The sequence below is a fragment of the Manis pentadactyla genome, chromosome 9 (assembly GCF_030020395.1).
Source record: "Manis pentadactyla isolate mManPen7 chromosome 9, mManPen7.hap1, whole genome shotgun sequence".
NCBI classification, from domain to species: domain Eukaryota; kingdom Metazoa; phylum Chordata; class Mammalia; order Pholidota; family Manidae; genus Manis; species Manis pentadactyla.
Genome location: NC_080027.1, coordinates 11,901,062 through 11,925,414, shown reverse-complemented (window position 1 = coordinate 11,925,414; position 24,353 = coordinate 11,901,062). Strand labels below are relative to the sequence as shown.

General features: G+C 36.6%; 1 protein-coding gene across 1 annotated transcript in view; it reads left to right on the top strand.

Annotated features, from left to right (window-relative positions):
- LOC130684791 (type 2 DNA topoisomerase 6 subunit B-like) overlaps nucleotides 1-23,585 on the top strand; it is a 33,315-nt gene extending 9,730 nt beyond the window's left edge. The window contains exons 4-8 of the mRNA XM_057506861.1: nucleotides 14,723-14,832; nucleotides 20,060-20,143; nucleotides 21,316-21,371; nucleotides 21,688-21,759; nucleotides 23,237-23,585. Coding sequence (XP_057362844.1) covers nucleotides 14,723-14,832; nucleotides 20,060-20,143; nucleotides 21,316-21,371; nucleotides 21,688-21,759; nucleotides 23,237-23,444 — 530 coding nt within the window. The 3' untranslated portion in view covers nucleotides 23,445-23,585. The remainder of the gene's footprint in view (nucleotides 1-14,722; nucleotides 14,833-20,059; nucleotides 20,144-21,315; nucleotides 21,372-21,687; nucleotides 21,760-23,236) is intronic.
- Nucleotides 23,586-24,353: the final 768 nt, after the last annotated feature.

Genomic DNA, 24,353 nt, shown 5'->3' with positions numbered 1-24,353 from the left:
CAATCCACAGAATGGGAGAAAATACTTGCAAATCATATATCTGATAAGAGTCTAATTATCCAGAGTATATAAAGAACTTTTCCAACTCAACATATTCTAATTTAAAAATAAGCAAAGGGTCTGAATAGCCAGTTATGAATTGAATGTTTGTGTAACCACTCAAATTCTTAGGTTGCAGTCCTAATCCCCCAGTGCAATGGTATATGGAGATGGGAGGAAATTAGTGCTAGATTAGGTCATGAGGGTGGGACCCTCAGGGGATTAGTGGCTGTGTAAGAAGAGGTAAAGAGAGAGATTTCTCTGCAAGTGCACCCATCAAGGAAAGGCTATGCGAGGACACAACAAAAAGACAGCTCTCTGCAAGCCCAGGAAGAGAGTTCTCATCAGGAATTAAATCACCGACACCTTGACTTTGAACTTCCCAACCTTCATTCTTTGAGAAATAAATAAATATTACAAAATAAATATGTGATTTGCAAATATTTTCTCCCATTCTATGTTGTTGAAGCCACCCAGTCTGGTATTTTGTTCTGGCAGCCTGAGCAGACTAAGGCAACATTTATCCAAAGAAGTACCTAATAAGCCCATGAAAAGATGCTCAACATCATTATTCATTAGGGTAATACTTAAAAAAAAAAAAAAGGAAGGAACAAGCATTGGCAGTTATATAGAGAACTTGGAACCCTCAAACTTTGCTGATGGAAATGTAAAATGGTGCAGCCACTTTGGAAAATGGTTTGGAAATTCCTTAAAAAGCTAAGCATAGAACTCATATGCTTCAACACCCAAAAAGCAAATAACCCTATTAAAAAATGGGCGGAGGATATGAACAGACCCTTCTCCAAAGAAGAAATGCAGATGGCTAACAGGCACATGAAAAAATGCTCCACATTGCTAATTATCAGGGAAATGCAAATTAAAACCACAATGAGATTCACCTCACACCAGTTAGGATGGCCAACATAGAAAGAAATAGGAACAACAAATGCTGGAGAGGATGCAGAGAAAGGGGAACCCTCCTACACTGCTGGTGGGAATGTAAAGCTAGTTCAGTCATTGTGGAAAGCAGTATGGAGATGCCTCAAAAAACTAAAAATAGAAATACCATTTGATCCAGGAATTCCACTCCTAGAAATTTATAATAAGAATGCAGTTTCCCAGTCTCAAAAAGACATATGCACCCCTATGTTTATCGCAGCACTATTTACAATAGCCAAGAAATGGAAGCTACCTAAGTGTCCATCAGTAGATGAATGGATAAAGAAGATGTGGTACATAAACACAATGGAGTATTATTCAGCCATAAGAAGAAAACAAATCCTACCATTTTCAACAACATGGATGGGGCTAGAGGGTATTATGCTCAGTGAAATAAGCCAGGTGGAGAAAGACAAGTACCAAATGGTTTCACTCATTTGTAGAGCGTAAGAACAAAGCAAAAATGGAAGAAACAAAACAGCAGCAGACTCACAGAACCCAAGAATGGACTAACAGTTACCAAAGGGAAAGGGACTGGGCGGGGGTGGGTGGAAAGGGAGGGATAAGGGAAAAAAGGGGCATTATGATTAGCACACATAATGTGGCAGGGGGGTGCACAGGGAAGGCAGTATAGCACAGAGAAGACAAGTAGTGACTGTATAGCAACTTACTACGCTGATGGACAGTGACTGTAATGGGGTATGTGGTGGGGACTTGATAATGGGGGGAATATAGTAACCACTATGTTGCTCACGTAATTGTATACTACTGATATCAAAATTTAAAAAAAGCTAAACATAGTTAAATCACCCAGCCATGTTCACACAAAAACTTGTACATGAGCATTTGAGCATCATTATTCATAACAGCCAAAAAGTGGGAACAGCACAAATTTCCATCAATTGGTGGACAAAATGTGCTCTATCCGTACAATGGAATATTATACAGCCATAAAAAGGAATGAAGTGATACTTATGTGGATGAACTTTGAAAACATTCTGCTAAGTGAAAATAGGTCAGACACAGAAGGCCACATACTATATGACTCCATTTATATGAAATGTCTGAAATAGGCAAATCCATAAAGACACATCCAAAGTAGATGAGTGGGAGGAGGAACTAATGGGGAGTTGTCATGAAAAGGTATGAGTTTTCTTTTTGAGGTGATGAAAATGTTCAGAATTAGTGCTTATGGTTGCATAACCTTGTGAATATACTAAAAGCCACTGACTTGTACACTTAAAATGGTGAATTTTATGGTATGTGAATTATAGTTTTAAAAAGTGGTTATATGAAAATGAAGTTTCTTTAACTTTCATCTTCCCCTTTCTTTCCCTTTTTCTCTATACTGACATTCTTTTCTGTCTTTCCTACCCATGGTTAACTACTTAGCACAGTATAATCCCCTGCTGCCTTTGAAATCCTACCTTTCTTTTCTTACCAGTGTCCAAGTTGAGTAATCCCCAGTGTTTGCTTTTTCCATTCTTATTTCCAAGATGTTGCTAGTGCAAATCAGAACACTGGGCATACTATAAATTTAAGCAGAATTTCTAACTTTGTTAGGGTTGTTCAATAATCATTCTTTCATCTTTTTTATCCTTTTAGATGATTCCCATAGTGCATGTTGCAAACTACCTGAACTCATCTAAACAAATATTTTGCCTTCTGTTTCAGTGAGAATGTTGAAGTTGTCCTAGTGGTATTTCTTCAAATTCCCTTTGTAACTTAAATTTGGAATACTAAGCTGGAAAGAAAACATCTGTCTCTTACTAGCTCCATGGCTTTAGATAAATCAGTCTCATGACAACCACTTCATCTGTGATACATCTTTTAAGAAGTTTGACTTTGTGGAACCTAATTTGTAGTAGTCTTATTATAAAATGATTTTATATTGGTATGAAGTGCTTTTGACTGAGAAGGTAAAAAGTGTTTATAAAAAAGCTTTCCTACAAAATGGTCACAGACTTATCCAGTTGTCTATGCTAAATGTCTACAGTCAGCATTAAGATATAGAATTAATATTGAGGAATCTGGGTTGATTAACAACTTGGTGTGATTTTAGTTATTTTTACCTTTTTGTACTTCAGTTTTATGCAATATAAAATGTAGGGTATCACTATAAAAAGCTTCCAAATCTTAATTTTTAAATCTGCTTTATATCACTGTACCTTAGTATTCTGAGACATAGAATGAAAAACATTGGTCTCTTTCGTAAAAAGCAATTTGGAAAAGTATAAAGCACCATTAAATGAACATGAATGATAACCTTAGCCTGTATTTCCAGAAGTATTTCTGATCCTTTAAAAAAGGTAAATTCGCTGTTTCTCTGAACACTAGTTCCTTCTTGTTGAACCCGTGCCACCTTATTTTTTGCTACTTAAATCTTTGCCTCTCTTGTACTGGCTTCTTGTGCAAGTGTTATGCCTTCCTCAGTCTTACAAAACAAGAAACAAAAATGACCAACCTTAAATCCTATTGTCTGTTTTTCTCCTTTTCTACATAAATTTCTTAAGGGAACAATCTCTACTCACTGTTCTTACCTTTTCTTGTTCACTTAATTCCTTAGCCCCTTATAAATTAACTTTTCAGTTTAACCATTCTCTTGAAATCACCCCTGAAAAGTCAGTATTACTCTTTATTATATTTTTACATTTTAATAATTATTTTCTAATTATAAAATGGATACATGTTTGTTGTAGAACATTTGAAAAATGCAGTGAAATATAAGGAAAAATAAAAATCACACATAAGTCCACCATTCAGAGGTAATAATTTTTAACATTACGATGTTTTTTTCTTCCAATCAATAGTAATAATTATATAAGCCCAAACAGTATATCAGAAATCTAATATGTTGGTTTTCTTTTTTAACAAAATTAGAATCAAACTGTATATAGAGCTTTGTAATACATATTTTTGTATTCTTGATTGTTATATTGTGAGCATTTTCTATTTTTTAAATTGCTCAATTTAGTGTCTTCTTCTGGATTTTGTACCTTTCATCATGCTTTGTATACAACAGTAGTAAAAAATTATTTGTAGAATGCATGGAGAGCCTAAGAAGCAGAAAAATTTAGAGGAAGAGCATATGACTATAAGATTTAGTCACTCTGGTTAGCCATTTACCATTCTTGTGGTTATAGATGGGAAGTTATATAACTTCCTTGTGCTTCAGTTTTCTCATTTGTAAAATGGAAGTAATAACACATAGGGCTGTTTGGAAGATTAAAATGAAAAAACATTTAAAATAATTCTGTAGTGCCTGAAACATGAAAGGTACTCAAGGCTTCTATTTATGCCTTTGACCACTCCATCTGCCCATCCCATATCATCAGCCTAGATCTGTCCCCTAGGCTTCAGATTCATTGTCCATACATCAATCGGAGTAATCATCAAAAAATACAAATTATGTCATTTCCCTTCTTAAAACTCATCAGTACTTGACATTGCAAATGGGAAAAGTCTGTTTCTTGTCATCATAAACTGCAAGACTGACTGATCTGGCTCATTTCTGCCTCTCCAAACCTTGTCTCAAATTACTTTAGCAAATTCACTTGTTCTCCAGCTACATTTGGCCTGATTTCTGTTCCTTTACAGACACCAAACCTTTGTTCACCTCCGAGCCTTTGTTCTTGTTCCCTTTACCTGTAATGCTCTTCTCCTAGGTTTTCCGTGTGGCTGGTTGTTTCACTTACATTTTTTTTATCTCAGCTCAAATGTCACCTCCTCAGAGAAGCCTTCTCTGAGTACCCTATCTAAAGTAGTTTATCTTAATACTATGCTTACTTCTTTCATAGCATCTATTATATTCTTTAGGAATCTTGTGGGGTTTGCTGTTCTGGTATTTATTTATTGTCTTTCTCAGTTAGAATGTAAGCTTCATGAGGAGAGGGATATTGTCATCCCTGTTTCCAGAATCCAATACAATGCCTGACATGTAGGAAGTGTTGAATAAGAACTGCTTGAATTACTTTATGTATTAATCATCTCCTTTTTTATAGCTTTAAGCTCTTAATCATCTGTAAAAGAGGTTCTTAACTTAGGGTCATTGATCTAGCTAGATTCTTGTGCAGACTTTTGTGTTGATAGGTATGAGAATCTGCTGAGAATGTGTATAACTTAATCAGATTTTAACAGAGTCTGTGACCAATTGAGGATTAAGATGACTGGCTAACTTTAATCCATTCTCAGAGTAACGATCCTACCTAGATTCTCCATACCTGTGTACCACAAAGCCATTTGTTACCCTATACTACCATCTATTGTCCTTTTTTCCCCATTTCCTTCTCTCCTAAACTTTTTAATAACAGTAACTCAAATTGAGCATGTCTAAAACTTAATTTCTCATGTTCTCCCTGAAGCCTGACCCTCCTCCAAGTTTATTATCTATTTCACTAAGTAGTTATCCAGCCCAGTGATATGTTTTTTTATTATTTTTCTCCAAAATATTTATTGATTCTGCCCTTTTTTTTCTCTTCCTAAAATGTAATGCTCCTGATTCAGAGTCTCATTATTCTTTTTTTTCCTCCCGATACTCTTTTTATTTATTTATTTTTATTTTTTATTTTGGTATCATTAACATAAAATTACATGAGTAACATTGTGGTTACTAGACTCCCCCCATTATCAAGTCCCCACCACATACCCCATTACAGTCACTGTCCGTCAGCATAGTGAGATGCTATAGAGTCACTACTTGTCTTCTCTGTGCTATACTGCCTTCACCGTGCCCCCCCATGCTATGGGTGCTAATAGTAATACCCCTTATTCCCTTTATCCCTCCATTCCCATCCACCCCCCCTTCAGTTCCTTTCCCTTTGGCAACTGTTAGTCCATTCTTGGGTTCTGTGAGTCTGCTGCTGTTCTGTTCCTTCAGTTTTTGTTTTGTTCTTATGCTCCAGAAAGATGAGTGAAACCATTTGGTACTTGTCTTTCTCCACCTGGCTTATTTCACTGAGCATAATAACCTCTAGCTCCATCCATGTTGTTGCAAACGGTAGGATTTGTTTTCTTCTTATGGCTGAATAATACTCCACTGTGTATATGTACCACCTCTTCTTTATCCATTCATCTACTGATAGACACTTAGGTTGCTTCCATTTCTTGGCTATTGTAAATAGTGCTGCAATAAACATAGGGGTGCATATGTCTTTTTCAAACTGGGCTCCTGCATTCTTAGGGTAAATTCCTAGAAGTGGAGTTCCTGAGTCAAATGGTATTTCTATTTTGAGTTTTTTGAGGCACCTCCATACTGCTTTCCACAATCCTTGAACTAATTTACATTCCCACCAGCAGTGTAGGAGGGTTCCCCTTTCTCCACAACCTAGCCAACATTTGTTGTTGTTTGTCTTTTGGATGGTAGCCATCCTAACTGGTGTGAGGTGATATCTCATTGTGGTTTTAATTTGCATTTCCCTGATAATTAGCGATGTGGAGCATCTTTTCATGTGCCTGTTGGCCATTTAAATTTCTTCTTTGGAGAAGTGTCTGTTCAGCTCCTCTGCCCATTTTTTAATTGGATTATTTGCTTTTTGTTTGTTGAGGTACATGAGCTCTTTATATATTTTGGATGTCAACCCTTTAGTGGATCTGTCATTTATGAATATATTCTCCCATACTGTAGGATGCCTTTCTGTTCTACTGATGGTGTCCTTTGCTGTACAGAAGCTTTTTAGTTTGATACAGTCCCACTTGTTCATTTTTGCTTTTGTTTCCCTTGCCCGGGGAGATATGTTCATGAAGAAGTTGCTCATGTTTTGTCCAAGAGATTTTTGCCTATGTTTTTTTCTAAGAGTTTGCCAATACCAGCTGTTGAGGAGGCTGTCATTTCCCCCATTGTATATCCATCATATATTAATTGACCATATATGCTTGGGTTAATATCTGGACTCTCTATTCTGTTCCACTGGTCTATGGGTCTGTTCTTGTGACAGTACCAAATTGTCTTGATTACTATGGCTTTGTAGTAGAGCTTGAAGTTGGGAAGCAAGGTCCCTCCTGCTTTATTCCTCCTTCTCAGGATTGCTTTGGCTATTTGGGGTCTTTTGTGGTTCCATATGAATTTTAGTACTATTTGTTCCAGTTCGTTGAAGAATGCTGTTGGTATTTTGATAGGGATTGCATTGAATCTGTAGATTGCTTTTGGCTAGATGACAATTTTGACAATATTCATTCTTCCTAGCCAAGAGCATAGGATGAATTTCCATTTGTTAGTGTCTTCTTTAATTCCTCTTAAGAGTGTCTTGTAGTTTTCAGGGTATAGGTCTTTCACTTCCTTAGTTAGGTTTATTCCTAGGTATTTCATTCTTTTTGATGCAATTGTGAATGGAATTGTTTTCCTGATTTCTCTTTCTGCTACTTCATCATTAGTGTATAGGAATGCAACAGATTTCTGTGTATTAACTTTGTATCCTGCAACTTTGCTGAATTCAGATATTAGTTCTAGTAGTTTTGGAGTGGATTCTTTAGGGTTTTTTAGCACAATATCATGTCATCTGCAAATAGTGACAGTTTGGCTTCTTCCTTACCAATCTGGATGCCTTTTATTTCTTTGTTTTGTCTGATTTCTGTGGCCAGGACCTCCAGTACTATGTTGAATAAAAGTGGGCTGAGTGGTCATCCTTGTCTTGTTCCTGATCTTAGGGGAAAAGCTTTCAGCTTCTCGCTGTTAAGTATAATGTTGCCTGTGGGTTTATCATATATGACCTTTATTATGTTGAGGTACTTGCCATCTATACCCATTTTGTTGAGAGTTTTTATCATGAATGGATGTTGAATTTTGTCCAATGCTTTTTCAGCATCATCGGGGATGATCTTGTGGTTTTTGTCCTTCTCTTTGTTGAAGTGGTGGATGATGTTGATGGATTTTCGAATGTTGTACCAACCGTGCATCCCTGAGATGAATCCCACTTGATCATGGTGTATGATCCTCTTGATGTATTTTTGAATCTGGTTTGCTAATATTTTGTGGGGTATTTTTGTATCTATGTTCATCAGGGATATTGGTCTGTAGTTTTCTTTTTTTGTGGTGTCTTTGCCTGGTTTTGGTATTAGAGTGATGTTGGCTTCATAGAATGAGTTTGGAAGTATTCCATCCTCTTCTATTTTTTTGGAAAACTTTAAGGAGGATGGGTATTATATATTCTGTAAGTGTCTGATAAAATTCAGCGGTGAATCCATCTTTTTTGGGTTTTGTTCTTGGGTAGTTTTTTGATTACCGACTCAATTTTGTTGCTGGTACTTGGTCTGTTTAGATTTTCTGTTTCTTCCTTGGTCAGTCTTGGAAGGTTGTATTTTTCTAGAAAGTTGTCCATTTCTTCTAGGTTATCCAATTTGTTAGCATATAGATTTTTATAGTATTCTCTAATAATTCTTTGTATTTCTGTGGTGTCTGTCATGATGTTTCCTTTCTCATTTCTGATTCTGTTTATGTGTGTAGATTCTCTTTTTCTCTTAATAAGTCTGGCTAGGTGTTTATCTATTTGTTTATTTTCTTAAAGAACCAGCACTTGGTTTCATTGATTTTTTTCTATTGTTTTATTCATCTCAATTTAATTTATTTATTCTCTGATCTTTATTATGTTTCTCCTTCTGCCGACTTTGGGCCTCATTTGTTCTTCTTTTTCCTGTTTCAATAATTGTGAATTTAGACTATTCATTTGGGATTGTTCTTCCTTCTTTAAATAGGACTGGATTGGTATATATGTTCCTCTTAAAACTGCCTTTGCTGTATCCCAAAGAAGTTGGGGCATTGGGCTGTCGTTTTCATTTTTCTCCATATATTGCTTGATCTCTGTTTTAATTTGGTCATTGATCCATTGTTTAGGAGCATGTTGTTAAGCCTCCATGTGTTTGTGAGCCTTTTTTGTTTTCTTTGTACAATGACCTTTGTGATCTGAGAAGTTGGTTGATAAAATTTCAATCTTTTTGAATTTACTAAGGCTCTTTTTGTGGCCTAGTATGTGGTCTGTTCTGGAAAATGTTCCATGTGCACTTGAGAAGAATGTATATCCTGCTGCTTTTGGGTGTAGAGTTCTGTAGATGTCTTTTAGGTCCATCTGTTCTAATGTGTTGTTCAGTGCTTCTGTCTCTTTACTTATTTTCTGTCTGGTTGATCTCTCCTTTGGAGTGAGTGATGTGTTGAAGTCTCCTGAAATGAATGCATCGCATTCTATTTCCTCCTTTAATTCTGTTATTATTTATTTCATATATGTAGGTGCTCCTGTGTTGGGTGCATAGATATTTATAATGGTTATATCCTCTTGTTGGACTGAGCCCTTTATCATTATGTAATGTCCTTCTTTATCTCTTGTTACTCTCTGTTTTGAGGTCTATTTTGTCTGATACTAGTACTGCAACACCTGCTTTTTTCTCCTTGTTGTTTGCATGAAATATCTTTTTCCATCCCTTGACTTTTAGTCCTTGCATGTCTTTGGGTTTGAGGTGAATCTCTTGTAAGCAGCATATAGATGTGTCTTGATTTTTTATCCATTCTATTACTCTTTGTATTTTGATTGGTGCATTCAGTCCATTTACATTTAGGGTGTTTATTGATAGATACATACTTATTGCCATTGCAGGCTTTGGATTCATGGTTACCAAAGGTTCAAGGGTAGCATCTTTACTATTTAACCATCTAACTTAACTCACTTATTATGCTATTATAAACACAGTCTGATGATTCTTTATTTCTCTCCTTTCTTTTTCTTCCTCCTCCACTATTTATATGTTAGGTGTTCTATTCTGTACTCTTTTTTGTTTCTGTTGACTGATTTTGTGGATAGCTGATCTTATTTTGCATTTAGTTAGTATTTGGTTGGTGTACTTTCATTGCTGTGATTTTTCTCTGGTGACATCTATTTAGCCTTAGGAGCACTTCCATCTAGAGCAGTCCCTTTAAAATACAGTGTAGAGATGGTTTGTGGGAGGTAAATTCCCTCAACTTTTTCTTATCTGGGAATTGTTTAATCCCTTCTTGAAATTTAAATGATAATCTTGCTGGATACAGTATTGGTTCGAGGCCCTTCTGTTTCATTGAATTGAATATGTCATGCCATTCTCTTCTGGCCTGTAAAGTTTCTGCTGAGAAGTCTGATGATAGCCTGATGGGTTTTCCTTTGTAGGTGATCCTTTTTCTCTCTCTGGCTGCTTTTAATACTCTGTCCTTGTCTTTGATCTTTGCCATTTTAATTATTATATTTCTTGCTGTTGTCCTCCTTGGGTCCCTTGTATTGGGAGATCCGTGGACATCCATGGTCTGAGAGACTATTTCCTTCCCTGGATTGGGGAAGTTTTCAGCAATTATTTCTTCAAAGATACTTTCTATCCCTTTTTCTCTCTCTTCTTCTGATACCCCTATAATGTGAATATTGTTCAGTTTGGATTGGTCACACAGTTCTCTTAATATTCTTTCATTCCTAGAGATCCTTTTATCTCTCTCTGCCTCAGCTTCTCTGCATTCGTGTTCTCTGATTTCTATTCCATTAATAGTCTCTTGCACCTTATCCAGTCTGCTCTTAAATCCTTCCATTGTTTGTTTCATTTCTGTTATCTCCCTCTGTACTTCATCCCTTAGCTCTTGCATATTTCTTTGCAGGTCCATCAGCATGGTTATGACTTTTACTTTGAATTCTTTTTCAGGAAGATTGGTTATTTCTGTCTCACCAGGCCCTCTCTCTGGCATTTGAGTGATTTTGGACTGAACCAGGTTCTTCTGCCTTTTCATGGTGATAGAAGCGATTGCTGGCAAGTGGCGCGTGTGTCAGCTGGGAGAACAAAGTCCCTTCCTGCTTGCTGGTCACCTTGCCCATCTCCACTGCCTGTGCCAGTGAGCTGCACACAGGGAGCAGTCTCTGGGTTAATCCCCTGAGCTGCTGTGGGCAGGGCGGCCCTCAGGATGGCCTAGGGCACTGGTGGGGGCCGCAGGTGAGCAGTGTGAGTTCTCCTGCAAGAATGGTGCCCCTTCGTCCCTTCCAGAGTTTGCACCAGCTTCTTCTACCTGTGCCGGTCAACTGTGTGCAGGGGGTAGCCTCTGGGCTCATCCCCTGAGCTGCCATGGGCAGGACGGCCTTCAGGATGGCCAAGGGCACTGGAGGGAGTTGCAGGCAAACAGTGTGTGTTCCCTGTGAGAACAGGGCCTTCTGGGCTCTGTGCCGTCTCTCAGCTGTCTGTGCCAGGCAGCTGTGCGCAGGGGGTAGCCTCTGGGTCTGGCCCAGTTAGCTTTACACTGGGAGAAGACTCTATGTGGATGCCGTGGGTGGGGCTGCTCCCCAGCTGCTCCCCAGCAATGGCGGGTCAGCCAGTTTGCTTGCAGTGCTGGCAGGAGGGAACGAACGGCAGGCTGCTTATTGCCATGAGGGGCTTCAGAGCTGTGTTGCCACCCAGGGGGCTAGGGCACTTGAAGTTCCTTAAAGTTCCCAGCCTGTTGGGCTGAGTGTGCCAAGACGATTTTGTCCACCTGTTAAACCCTTGTCCCTTTAAGACTTTTAAAGTGCCCACTTTTCTTTGTCCTAGGGCAGCCAGCTGTGGGAACCTGTTCACAGTGTTAGTCTTGGATTTTACTTTTCCGTTTCCCTAATATCCAGTACACCATGCAATATGTGTCTGTGCTCCCAGTGCAGATTACTAGGGCTGGTTATTTAGCAGTCCTGTGCTTCCACTCCCTCCCCACTCTGATTCTTTTCCTTCCACCTGTGAGCTGGGGTTGGGGGAGTGCTCGGGTCCTGCTGGGATACAGCTTTGTATCTTACCCTTTTTGTGAGATGCTGAGTTCTCACAGATGTAGATGTAGCCTGGCTGTTGTACTGTGTCTCCTGGTCTCTCTTTTAGGAATAGTTTTATTTGCTGTATTTTCTGGAGAAGATTTCTGGCACCCTACTCATGCTGCCATCTTGAGAATCTCCCCATATTTTCTATATTTTTAAGTCTATTCTTAATGCCTTTTACCTTTTGCTTTCTTATAATTCACATACCATAGAATATACCATTTTAAAGTGTATAATTCAGGACACTTAAAGTATATTAAAATTTTAAGTGTTCACAAGGTTGTACAACTATCATCACTATATCATTCCAGTACATTTTCATCACCCCAAAAAGAAATTCTGTGCCCATTAGCAGTCACTCCCCTCACTGCTACCCGCTATCCATTGGCAAACTTTAATCTACTTTCTGTCTTTATGGATTTACCTATTTTGGACTTTTCATATAAATAAATCAAACAATATGTAGCCTTTTGAATCTGGCATCTTTCACTAAACATAATGTTTTCAAGATTCAACCATGTTGTATTATGTAACAATACTTCCATTTCCTTTTATGGCTAGATAATATTCCATATTTTGTTAATCTGTCATCATTGATGGACATTTGGGTTGTTTCCACTTTGGCCTCTTAGGAATAATACTGCTATGAACATTTAAGTACTACCCTTTTTTGAAAATGTGCTCTTTTACAGCATGTAATCTATCATCCATAGGGTTTTCATTTTAAACACTGTATTTTTAATTTCTGAGATTTCTAATAGGATTTTTTGTTGTTACTTTCAGTTTAATTGATGATAGTTTATTCTTTTTTCATGGTTTCTTTTTATCTTTGAGGGTATAAAATATGAAGTATCTAATTTTAAAGTCTGTTACAGAGATTGTTTTATTAACTCTTTCCTCAGGTGTAAGTTTTGTTGGTTTATATATATTGTATCTTTCATGGTATTGATCTTTGTTGGTTGGTAGTGTTTAGTTAAGAGCTAATCATTCATGATCTATTTGTCCTGAACACATCCTGCATTGGCAGCCTTCCAGGATGAGGTTCTCTGGTTTGCTGAGCCCTAATCTTGCAGGGTGTATACCTTGGATTAAATTTTGCTTGCGTGGCAAGATACAAAACTCTTGCATCTTTATAGGTTATCTATTTCTGAATCTCATCACCACTTATATGACATGGCCCTAAGGTCCTCATCTTGCATCACTGATGCTGCTGCTAGCTTCAGATAGGTAACTTCTCTGCCTCGGTCCTTTGCATAGACCTCCTAGGTGTGGCCTCTGTGGACCTTTGCTCTTAAACCTGTGGGTGTTGAAATATTAGCCCTGTGTGTTTTTCTCAGTCCAGGCCCCAAATATGGTGTATCTTTAGTCCTTATTAACCATTGTGGATTCTCTCTCTTTTTCCTTTCTGAGAAGAATACCTCTCCTTTCTTTGTCTGTAAAGATTTCTCTTTTCTTTTTTTTTTCACCATGACTATTAAGATTTAAAAGTGTTTTTTGTCATTTTCTGTGTTTGAATGGGAAGATGAGATTTCAACATATGTTCAAGTTATCTTGAAATAGAAGGCTTTTATTTAGTTCTTCTGTTCCACATTTTTACATTTAACTCTAATCAATCCATTTGAAATTTTTTTTGTGTGTGTGAGTGTATGGAGTGAGTTGAAGTTGATTTCTCCCCAAATAACTACACATTGTATTTTAAATTGTTATTCAGTTCTCTGGAGAATTCAACGTTGTTGACAAGCCTTTTTCTCATGTGTTTATGTGTTTTTCCTGTTCTGCACTGTATTAGTACTTCAAAGAGAAGTAGGATTCAGAAGCGGTTGTTTTATTTCAAAGAGAAGTAGTTGAATCACAGAAAACAGGGTTACCTAAGGTCAGAAAGTCAGTCAGTGGTAAAACTGAAGATTGATGCAAGATACCCTGGTTCAGTGCCAAGTTCATTAAACTTTAGTGTAGCATAACTTTACTGCCATGTTATCCTGGGCTTTCTGACTAAATTATTTTTGAAAAACAAACTAACGGAAAGAAAAATATTACCTATTAAAACTGATAGCCTGAACTTGATCTTGGTAATGTTCATACTTTTTGAGATGGTTAAAGCTTTGTTACATATGTAATATAAATGCTTTAGGAAAAAGTCATGGTATTATTTTAGGATATGTTTTATTGTTAGCAGGTTTTCCAAAGTTGAATTCTTTTATAATATCAACATTGTCGATCTCATTTATAAGACAGAACTTGCATAGACTGAGATATCTATCTTTATTCATATTTAGTTCTCTATTATAATAGTGTTGTAGAGGGGAAATAAGGGATGGTGTTTTATAAAATGGGGGCTTTTTTTTCCTTTAAAATATGGGTACCAAGGTAAAAAAAGGAAAAAGGATGGTGCATACTTTGAGGTTCTCTTTATTGATGATGATCCAGAACTCACTGATGCTTTGTGGAAAGATAGTTCTGAGTCAACACATGTAAATACATCAAGTGGTTAATTTATAAATTATATTAGCAAGAGTTTGCCTTTATTGTTAGAGTGCCTCATTAAAGAACACTTGGTAAATGTCTGAGAGGGTCATTCTTGTATTTTTTCTGCTTTTAGTCCTAAATTAGCTTACTGGATTTATAATAATTAAATAGTGGATTGATTTATTAAAAACTACAAGAATATCAGCTAGAGCTATCAGCTCAGAAGATGTCTGGCATTGCTTATGACCTTGTGGAAATTAACTGAAAATACAATTGATTTAGCAAGTGTGAAAACTTAAAAACATGAGATTAAATGTCATAACCTGATAAAGTAATTCTAAATGTTCAAGCAATTTGCTGATGCATAGCCATTTCCAGTCATATTTTAAATTTTGCAGATAATCTTTTCATCAGGGAAAAGCCTTCTTGGTTTATCGGTTTAATAAACAATTCCAGAAACTCTGGTGCTTATCCAAACTGCTTGTTCTATTTTGTCGTTATTTCTTCTCACACAGACATACAGTCTATACTGCCTGGATTGTCTGCAAAGTTGAATTGGACATCAGAGGAAGCCAGCTATTCTCAGGCTGTAACGGGGGTAACACCCTTCCAGATGATTTTTGAGGCAAGTTTTGTTGTGGTTCTATAAATTACTGATGTTTTGATTCTCATTTTTCTATAAATCTAATAACAGGAAAGAAAAATGTAGGTTCCTCATAGTTCCAATTTGAAATGAAATAAGGCATTCGTTCCCAGACTTCCTTATGTAGGTTTTAAATACTAATGTTTGTAGTCCCACTCCAAGAGATTGTGATTTATTTGGTCTGGGTGTTAGATTAGTCTGCTCAGACTGACAAAAAAAATAAATATCATAGATTAAACAGCAAAAATTAGTTTTCTCATACTTCTGGAGGCTAGAAGTCCTTGTCTTTGTGTGTAGGTGAAGAGAGAGCTTTGATATCTTTCTCTTCTTATAAAGACAGCAGTCCTATCAGATTAGGGCCCCTTCCTTATGACCTCATTTAACCTTAAGTATATCCATAAGGTCCTGCCTGCAAACACAGCCACATGGGAGGCTAGGGCTTCAACATATGAATTTTGGGGAATACAAATTCAGTCCATAATGGGTGTGGCCTGGGCTCTGAAATATTTAGAAAATCCTAGATGACTTCTAATGTGCAGCTAAGTTTGAGAGCCACTGAGACAAGCCATTATTAGAATTTTGATCTCCAGAAAAAGAAAATAAAATAGATTCCCAGGACAGATCCTATTTGGATACATTTTTATTAGGTTGGTTTAAAGATCTGTGTTGATTTATTTGTAGCCCAGATGTATGAGAGTGACAGTTGAGTTCTCCATTCTCTTTAACAATTCTCTGATCCCCTGTCTTTCCTTCCTTTGAATTAGTGGCAACATAAAGAATTAGAGTACTTTAAACAATCTTCAAGAAGCACTTGGGAGTCCTTTCTCCATGTTCAAATAATTATATGCTCCTCCTAAAAGGAAGTGGGTATGGAATTGGGACAATGGCTATCCTTGGCTGTGCCTTATCTTCTTCAGAGGAATGGAGAGTAAACAGTCTGGAGCAATTAATGGTTAGTCAGCTCTGAAACTATTAATGTCAAGTAGCAATAAAAAACTGATTCCAGTTAACCAAGAAAAGCAGTTCTAGAAAAGGAGATCATGTGTTTTAGCCAGTCAGAACAGTGAATACCTAACATTTATCTATATTATTTAAGCCTCCTGGCAACTTTATGAAGTGGATAGGACAAGGATTGCCACCCTATTTTACAGATAAGAAAACTAAGATTCAGAGAATTTGACTGACTTTCCCAAGGTCATATGAAAGTTAAGTGACAGAATTAGAATTTGAACCAAAGTCTTTCTTAGAGTGATCAGTGCTATTTTATATTTATCCATCCATTCAGAAACCTGTGTTTGTTCAATTTGGCCTCACTGTGCTAGATATTGAAGGTACAGAGTCCTAAGACATGTTATTTGATCACAAGGATTTTGGAATCTGAAGGAAAAGATAGTCAAGTAAACAAATAATTACAGCATCATGTAATATATGTCATGGTAGAGGTAAGCATTGAATGCCGTGGTACCGTGGAGGGAGGGTACTGAACCCAGTGGAAGGGGCCAAAGTCTAGAGGTTTTGATGAAACCGAAAACATTTTCTGGGTAAAAGGGGTTCAGAATAGGAAGTTATCATCAGACTGATAAAGTTTCTGTTTCTGATAAAAGCAGTGTTTCCCTCAGGAAAATCAAAGTGAGCATTTATAGCACATATAATTTTACTTAATCAAGGTAGCCACTATTAACGTCTTGGTGTACCTCTTTTCATGTAAGAGAGGGACCTTTCAGTTTAAGGTTTCCAGAATGTGCAGTTCTCAGCTATAACCATTGGAATATGTGGATGGAAATGAGTGGGAGTCAAGGTCATTGGAGTTGAAGAGATTAATGGAATTGTGAGACTAAATTGTTGCTTAGACTGGTCACCCACTTGAATGTGAAAGTCCACCAAGATGATGGCAGGGCTTAGAATGCAGAGGAAAACTGAGCTTAGTGCCCAGAGTCAACTGGTGATGGATGAGGAGAGGTAAAAGAACAGTATAACCTCAGAGCAACAAGGATTTTCTGAAAGCGTTTGTTCCATTACATCTCATTGTCACGGTAATGTGCAGCTACTTAAAGATACTTGAATGAAGAGAGTGAGAAGAGAAAAAGGGAAGATTATAGAAGATTTTGTTATATATACCTCCACTGGGGAGAAAGGTCACATAGCAAGGTTCATAGCAAAGACTAGGGAATGGAGACATTCACGAAAAAACTGTAATGATACACTGCTCTGGGCATGTGAGGAGAGCTAATCCCGGGGAAGACTGAGGAATGCTGCATTTTTGAGAGGTGAGGGTTTTGTGCTCGTTTATGCTCAGAGTCAGTCCTGCATCTTGGGGTCCATTAGGCTGGGTAACACGTCCTTCCAAAAACAATTTGATTTTACAAGATCTTGACAGCTCCATTCATTTTTATATTTATTTTTGCCATAATACTAAATGACAAAATGGGTAGAGATATATACATACAAACATGTCTATGTATTTACACCTATCTATGTACTTCTCTAACTAACTATCTAAGCAACTAACTAGAGAGATAGAGACACTGATTAACTTTCTTCTAAGTTGCATAGGGCCCATGACTGCATAAGTTCATGTTTGAAAATACAAAATGACTCCCATATTCTATTTTGTAATTAGACTTGTATTTAAAGATGAAGGCTGAAACATATGATTTAATAGTGGTTTCTGCAGCCTCTGTTTTTTTCCAACAGTTAAGTAAATTCACTGCCTCTCTAGGTATGTCAGACTGAATGATGGACTTCTAACACTCAACTGTAAAAGCTTGTAAAAGACTTGGTAGTGTCTTTCTCTCTCAGTCTTAAAAATGTATGAGTCTAACTTAAGAGGAGTTACTTGCTTTTGTTAACTATCTTCTGCTGACCTGATGTTAGGTCACTTTTTTCCTCAGCCTCAAGGTTTAGGTGCCAATCCTTCTTGTGCATTTCTTCAGCATCTCTTGTATATATAAATCATAAAACTTTTCACATTGTTGTATAAATTATTTATGTATCTTTCTCTTCTACCCAACTGTGAACTCTTTAAATTCAGAGATTGTCTTATTTATCTCTGTAGGCCCAGGTACATAATAAGCTACACAAAGTGTTTTATGAGTGAATAAATACATATATTCAGTAGTCATGCACAAGCATTGCCTGTCAGACACTGTAAGAAGTAATGATAGATTGTGTAATGTCTCATTCTGATAGCTATATGCACAGAAAATGAACATTCTTGGAGAGGCAAAATCATATAGTAGAATGTGGGCTTTAGAGTTAGTCAGACCTAGGTTTGAATCCCAGTTCTGCCACTTAACTAACTTTGTGTGACCTTGGACAAATTAATTAGCTTATTTAATCATCATGAATAAAATGGGGATATTTCCTACTTGCTTATAAACTGCTTGGCATGTAGCAGGTGTTCAGTAAGTGTTAGCTCAGTATTATGAATTGTTAGCCCCTCCCTGGTAGCTGCTCAAGGAACTTTCACTTACTTAGTTGCCTTACTGCTATATATAATTAGCCCTTTCTGTGATACACCCTGTAATCACTGAGGCTACAGAAGCTTGAAACTGTTCCAAGAAGTTGTTTTGGAAGTGGTTAAGTACAGAAAGTGCTTTAAGAGACCATTGCTTTTCTTCTGTTTGAACATTTTATAATAAAAATTTTTTAATGAAGGATGTAACTATATGTATTTGCAGTTACTATTTAATCACAACTGTATACATGTATGAATAATCCTGAATTTGTTTCTAGAATCTCTTAATAATCCTCTTCCATTTAAAAAATATTTTTGTAATAATTTTTCTCATTATCCCCACACACTGCCCAGCTGTTGATCTTTTCTTCAGTATACTCATAAAAAGTATTATAGTAATTTATTTTTCTCTATGTTTACTTTTTATTGTGTTATGAGATTTTGAGGTCTGGAGCTGTTTTTTTCCTTTAATATGTACCTCGTAGATGACTCTGTGTTCTTTGAGCCACCAATAAGAATCTACTGATGTCTAATATCTGGCTCTGTTTCTTCTTATTTTCCTGGACGTCTCCATTTTCTAGGAGACTCCTTTTAACTTTGGTTTTACAGACACTATGTTAAACATAGTGAGTCAGTATACTAAAGCTTTGGAACCAGATTAGGTAACCTTAGGAAATTCATTTAACCTCTTTGGGAATCTTTAATTTTTTTTCATCCATAAAATATGGGTTATATATGCCTAATAGGGTTAAATGAGGTAATATAAATAAAATACTTTAGCACCATTCTTGGAATAGGGAAAGCCCTCAATAAGTTGTAAATCTTACTACATTTGTAGGGAAGTATCAGGATATATTGGAAAGAGCATGGCCAATTAGTGTTAGACGGGTCAAATTCTGTCTCTGTCACTGAAGAGCTGGGTGACCTTAGGCAAGTTGCTTAACTGCTCTATACCTCATTTAAAACAAATCTACAGAGGGGATAGTAACATCTGCCTCCAAGATTGTTGTGAGGTAAGGTAATAACAGCACCTGCACAGTGCTTGCCACATAGTAGGCATTCAACAAGTGGAATTATTGTTACATGTATAATATATTACTTTCAGATTATTGTTTGATCCTTAAAACAGCTCTGTGAGGTAGAAAGGGAGAGTTTTATCCCTGTTTTACAGATTAGGAAATATGACCCAGAGCAATTAAGTGATTTTGTGTGTGTATGTGTGTGTGTGTGTGATTACTTAAGTAATTTTTACAGAGCTAATACTAAGGCACATATTTTCTGATTTTTGAGCTTTTTGCTTTACAGATTTTCCTTAAAGATAAATGTTTGGATGAACAGATTGACATTCAAAAATAGGCTCCCTTTAGTGTCTGCTCCTTTGACTCCAACTCAGATTCTTAATATAGATTGACCCACATTAAGATGGTAGAGTTAAGATAGAGTTACTCTTCTCAGCTCCAGTCTGAATTACTTTAAAATTTGTTACAAAAGGTGTTTTTGAGATTGTGGATCTTACTTTGATTTTTGTTCATTTGTCTCATGAAGTTCCATGAAATAGGTACTTTAACCCAAGAAGTTATGGCTGTTAGATTCCCTTTTGTGTCCAATTCTCAGACCCAAAGATGTTTCCACCTGGAGTCTGAAAAGCTTTCTGAGGTGTAATGGCTTTTATAGGATGAAATACCATAATTTCATTAGTGTGTGTTCAAGGGTTTGTGTATGTATGTAAATGTTTTTGTTGTTTTGTTATAGGTTGATGAAAAGCCTGGAACTTTGATGACAGATAGTCTGGTTATAAAGAATTTTTTACGCAAAATTATCATGGTGCATCCTAAGGTAAGCTGTTCCTTTTCATAATAATGATTCTCTTGTTTAAAAAGTCATATGTTTTCAGGAGATGTCTGTCTGTTGGACATGGAAGGATCTGGTTGGTTCTCTTTCTTTTAATGAAAATGATTTCAGTTTTTAATATTGAATTGATTTGGTTTCTGTCCTTTAGGCAGTCTTGACACTGGTCATGTAACATAGTTGAGAACCTTTGGATGTAGAGAGAGTTTTCTTTTGGGTTCTTATTTTCACTTCCTTACTGTTTTATTGTGTCACTTTGGGTACTGACTTTCTCTCTTCTGTGCTTTATTTTTCTGTTAAATCTGGAAAATAAACCTTGCTGATTACCTCCTTCTCTAAAATTATGTAATAGCCATAAAGGAATTTTAATAAGGTACTTTGAACTTTGGAGGGCTAATATTTTTATTATTTTCTGTAGTTAGATAGGTTTATAAAGATATATACAGTTAAGTATGCTATATAACTTTATATATAACTTGTTTTCTCTTGCTAGTGTCCTACTTTTCCTGTCTTCATCAGAGTTCAGTGCTTATTGTTTGTCACTATTGTACGTGCTCTCCACACACTCATTCAATCCTCACAACACCCCTTGTGAAGTAGGTTTTTATCATCATCATTTCCATTTTATAGCTGAGGAAATTATGGTATGCAGGCTAAATAACTTACAGAGCCAGGATTTGAACTCAGGCAGTCTGGTTCTAGAGTTCACTATTACCCATTATGTTACATAGAAAGAAAAATGTGGGTTGAAGTTAGGAAATAATTAGAACAGTGAAGTAAATTAGGAGGACATGAAAATCAGTTGGAGGCAGGGGAAGAAAAACCAAAGAACCAAGTGTGGAATGTTCCATGTATGAAAACAATGGAAAGAATAGAAAAGTGGATAGTTCCTTTAAGAAGGCAGAGAAGAAATACATTGGGAGAACAGCATAAGACAAAAGGGTAGGATTGCTTGATAATTTTTGACTACTTGGAATTGTAATGTTAGAACTCAATATATTTAAGATGCTGGATTTGGACAGACAAGTGTTAATTATGTTTAGGGAAAGTACAAGTGAAAAAAAGGTGATGTAAAAAATAACTTCTTTAGGAATTAACTGTAGGAGTTTTTAGTCTCTATCCTGGGTCAAGTTAAATCTTACATGCCATTTATTTTGCAGATTAGATTTAATTTCAGTGTAAAGGTGAATGGAATCCTCTCCATAGAGGTCTTTAGGTAAGTTATTTAAGTCCATGGCTTAAGTTTATGCTGTGGCTCTAAGCAAGAAACTAATTGACTTTGAAACTAATTTTCTGAGACCCCCACATATTTTTATTCTAACTTTTAATGAATGAGTAGATTCATTTAAATTTTTGTTGTCTTCCCCTTTCACTAGAGTGGATGAACTCAAAAACTGCCATTTTCCCCTTGGCCAATTTATTACTGAGTTCCAGTTATCTGTAGGGGTGGTAATCATGGGCCAAAATTTGTGTCAGGCAGAGGTTGGTTTCAGAATCTTTGAGATACGGCTTAGCTTTTCTTTGCTTTTCAGGACAGAGAATGAACCCACTTTGAACCTGTTGAATGGAATTGCTCTTGTCATAAACTATCAGCATTATGTGAGGTGAAGGGGAAAAGCCTTGTCATCCATGTTTTACTCTCTTGTTATGAGTATGAATATGGGTAGAAATTGAAAATGGTTTCACTTGTCATTTCTTAGTGACAGGTGTCAGATTCTCTGTAAGAAAAGTAAAACTTTTAAGCTATTTATATTGAAAACTATTATTATTCCTTGTTCCTTGAATGTGTTCTAATTAACCTCAGGATATGTTCCTTCTCCTCTCCATGCCTGTTTTCTTCCGTAACTGAAATAAAACAAACCCTGCTAATTCCAATCCCATTTAGACATGAGAAGAGGGAAATGACTTTAAAAGGTTACTCTTTGCTAGAGAGATAGTATGAATACAAAAGAATTCTTTGTATATTACTTTTTGCACATCAGCATTTTGCATAGGTTTGGAAATCATCTCTCTCCCCACCTCCACCTTCTTCAGACTACAAAAAAAAAAAACTATGGAAGAGGTGTTAAATAAGTGGAATAGAATTTTCTGCCATGCCTTCTTACACTGTCCTACTACCGCAAAATTCAAAGCAAACATGCATTATAGCAAGAAAAAGAATCTACCTTATGTTTAGGTCCAACTAATTTATTCTTTATTTAATTGTTCCTGCCTCCATTTGTATGTTCTGAATCAAGGCTGGTAGTCATAGGATCTTAAGGCTCAAAGAAACTGCCCTTGGTTTTTTAGTTTTTAATCTGTTTTCTTACTCTTGCCCCAAATTACATCAGATTAGAATACTTTTTATTCTTTAGTATGTGCAGGAAAGAAAACCCTCACCCCATATCTTTCTTAAGTATCATATAATGCTTCACAGGTAGACAGCTTGTTATCATAGATTTACTGAAAGGGCTTTAAGTCTCTCAGCCAGTGTTGGTCGACATATTTCCCTGGGTGACCTGATCAGTTTAGAGAGAGAGGAAAAATTTCATTAACTTTCTTTTCTCTTTAGAAAAGAGCTGTTGGAAAGTAAGCAAATACCAAATTTCACTAAATTCTAGGATAGAAAAATGTCCTACTTTTTTCTCATTACTCCTATCAAACAGAACCTCACACACTTCAGCAAAAGGTGTAGCATGTGTGAAAGCAGACATCCAAGTATCATGAGGCCAGTTTTTAAGGCTATTTGTGTTTAAGGGACCTCATCACTCCCATCCCCATCATGGTGATCTTTGAATGGTCTTAGAAACTTCTGCTCAGAACCAGAGTAATTTTAGTGAAGGAAACACACTTTTGAGAATCTAAAACTGCATTAATGGCAGCAGAAGCAGGAGCCATGATACCAGTCCTGAAATGCCAGTTTGCCTGCTCTTTCTATTGTTTGTGATTCCCTGAGTGGGACATGGTTACTTATTCCAGCAAAACTGATATGGCTGGTTATATGGCTATGCATATGCTGGAAGTTATAAAAGGAATTTTGAAAGTCCTTCAAAATTTTAAGAGGGGAAAAAAGCTAAATTTGTCTTATCTGGTTTTTGACAGTAGACCAAAAGTTGGTACAGCTGAATTACTCTGCAGCAGATTCCATCCTGTGCTAGGACATCCAGTAATCCTTTCCATCCCTGAAGATATGGCTGACATGGGCTTGTCCGGAGAGCTGACACTGACTCCAGCTGCTGCTCTGTGTCCTTGCCCGAAAGTCTTTTCCAACCAGCTGAATAGGATTTCTTCAGCTTCCATATCCTTTTGATGACAGAGTTCATTAAAATTTTCAAATTCATAGTCTTTGAAAATGAATTTTTATATCCGAATTCTAACAAAGCCTTTAGCAATTATAAGCTCTGTGTCTAGAAACCAGTATGATTTGTACAAAACAAAAATCCAATATGAAAGTCACGCTTGAGAGTTTTTCCAAGAAACTGAAAACTATAAAATGTGACGCATGTGCCACACTCTTCATGTCATCCAGTATGCCTGAAGCATGGATTGAATGGTGAAAGAGGGAGAGATGAGGCTGGAAAAGTGGTTTGGAGTTGAATATGGTGGGTCTTCAGTACCACACTAAGGAGTATGAACTTTATTCTCTATATGGTGGGAAACCATTATTGTTTTAGGAGTTTCTGACAGCATTGTACAGGATGGATGGGAGAGAGAAGTCAGTAATCACTAAGTAAATAAGGAAATAAACTGGGCAGGAGATAGTGAGTGTCTGAATTGATGAGTATGGAAATGAGACAGTGCCGAAAGTAATCACCATAATGAGGGAACCAATTCATTGTCGAACTAGGGAGATTACAGCAGGGAATGGCTAAAGTTCATGTCAAGATTTCTATATCCAGAATTTCTGTATCTCTGTAGAGACAGAAAATAGACTGCGAGGGATTCTTTTTGGGATGATAAAAATGTCCTAAAATTGATGGTGGTGTTGGTTGCACAACTTTTTAATATTCTAAAATCCATTTAATTGTGCTCTTTAACTGGGTGAATTTTAGCATATGTGAATTAAACTTCATAAAGATTTCCATAGATGATTGACAGAATAATGATACTGTCAACAAGATGCAAATCATAAATACACACCTTTGGTGGGTAAAGAATATTAATTTGGCTTTAAAACATTTTGGGTTTATGGTGCCTGCAGGACATCCTTTGAAAATGG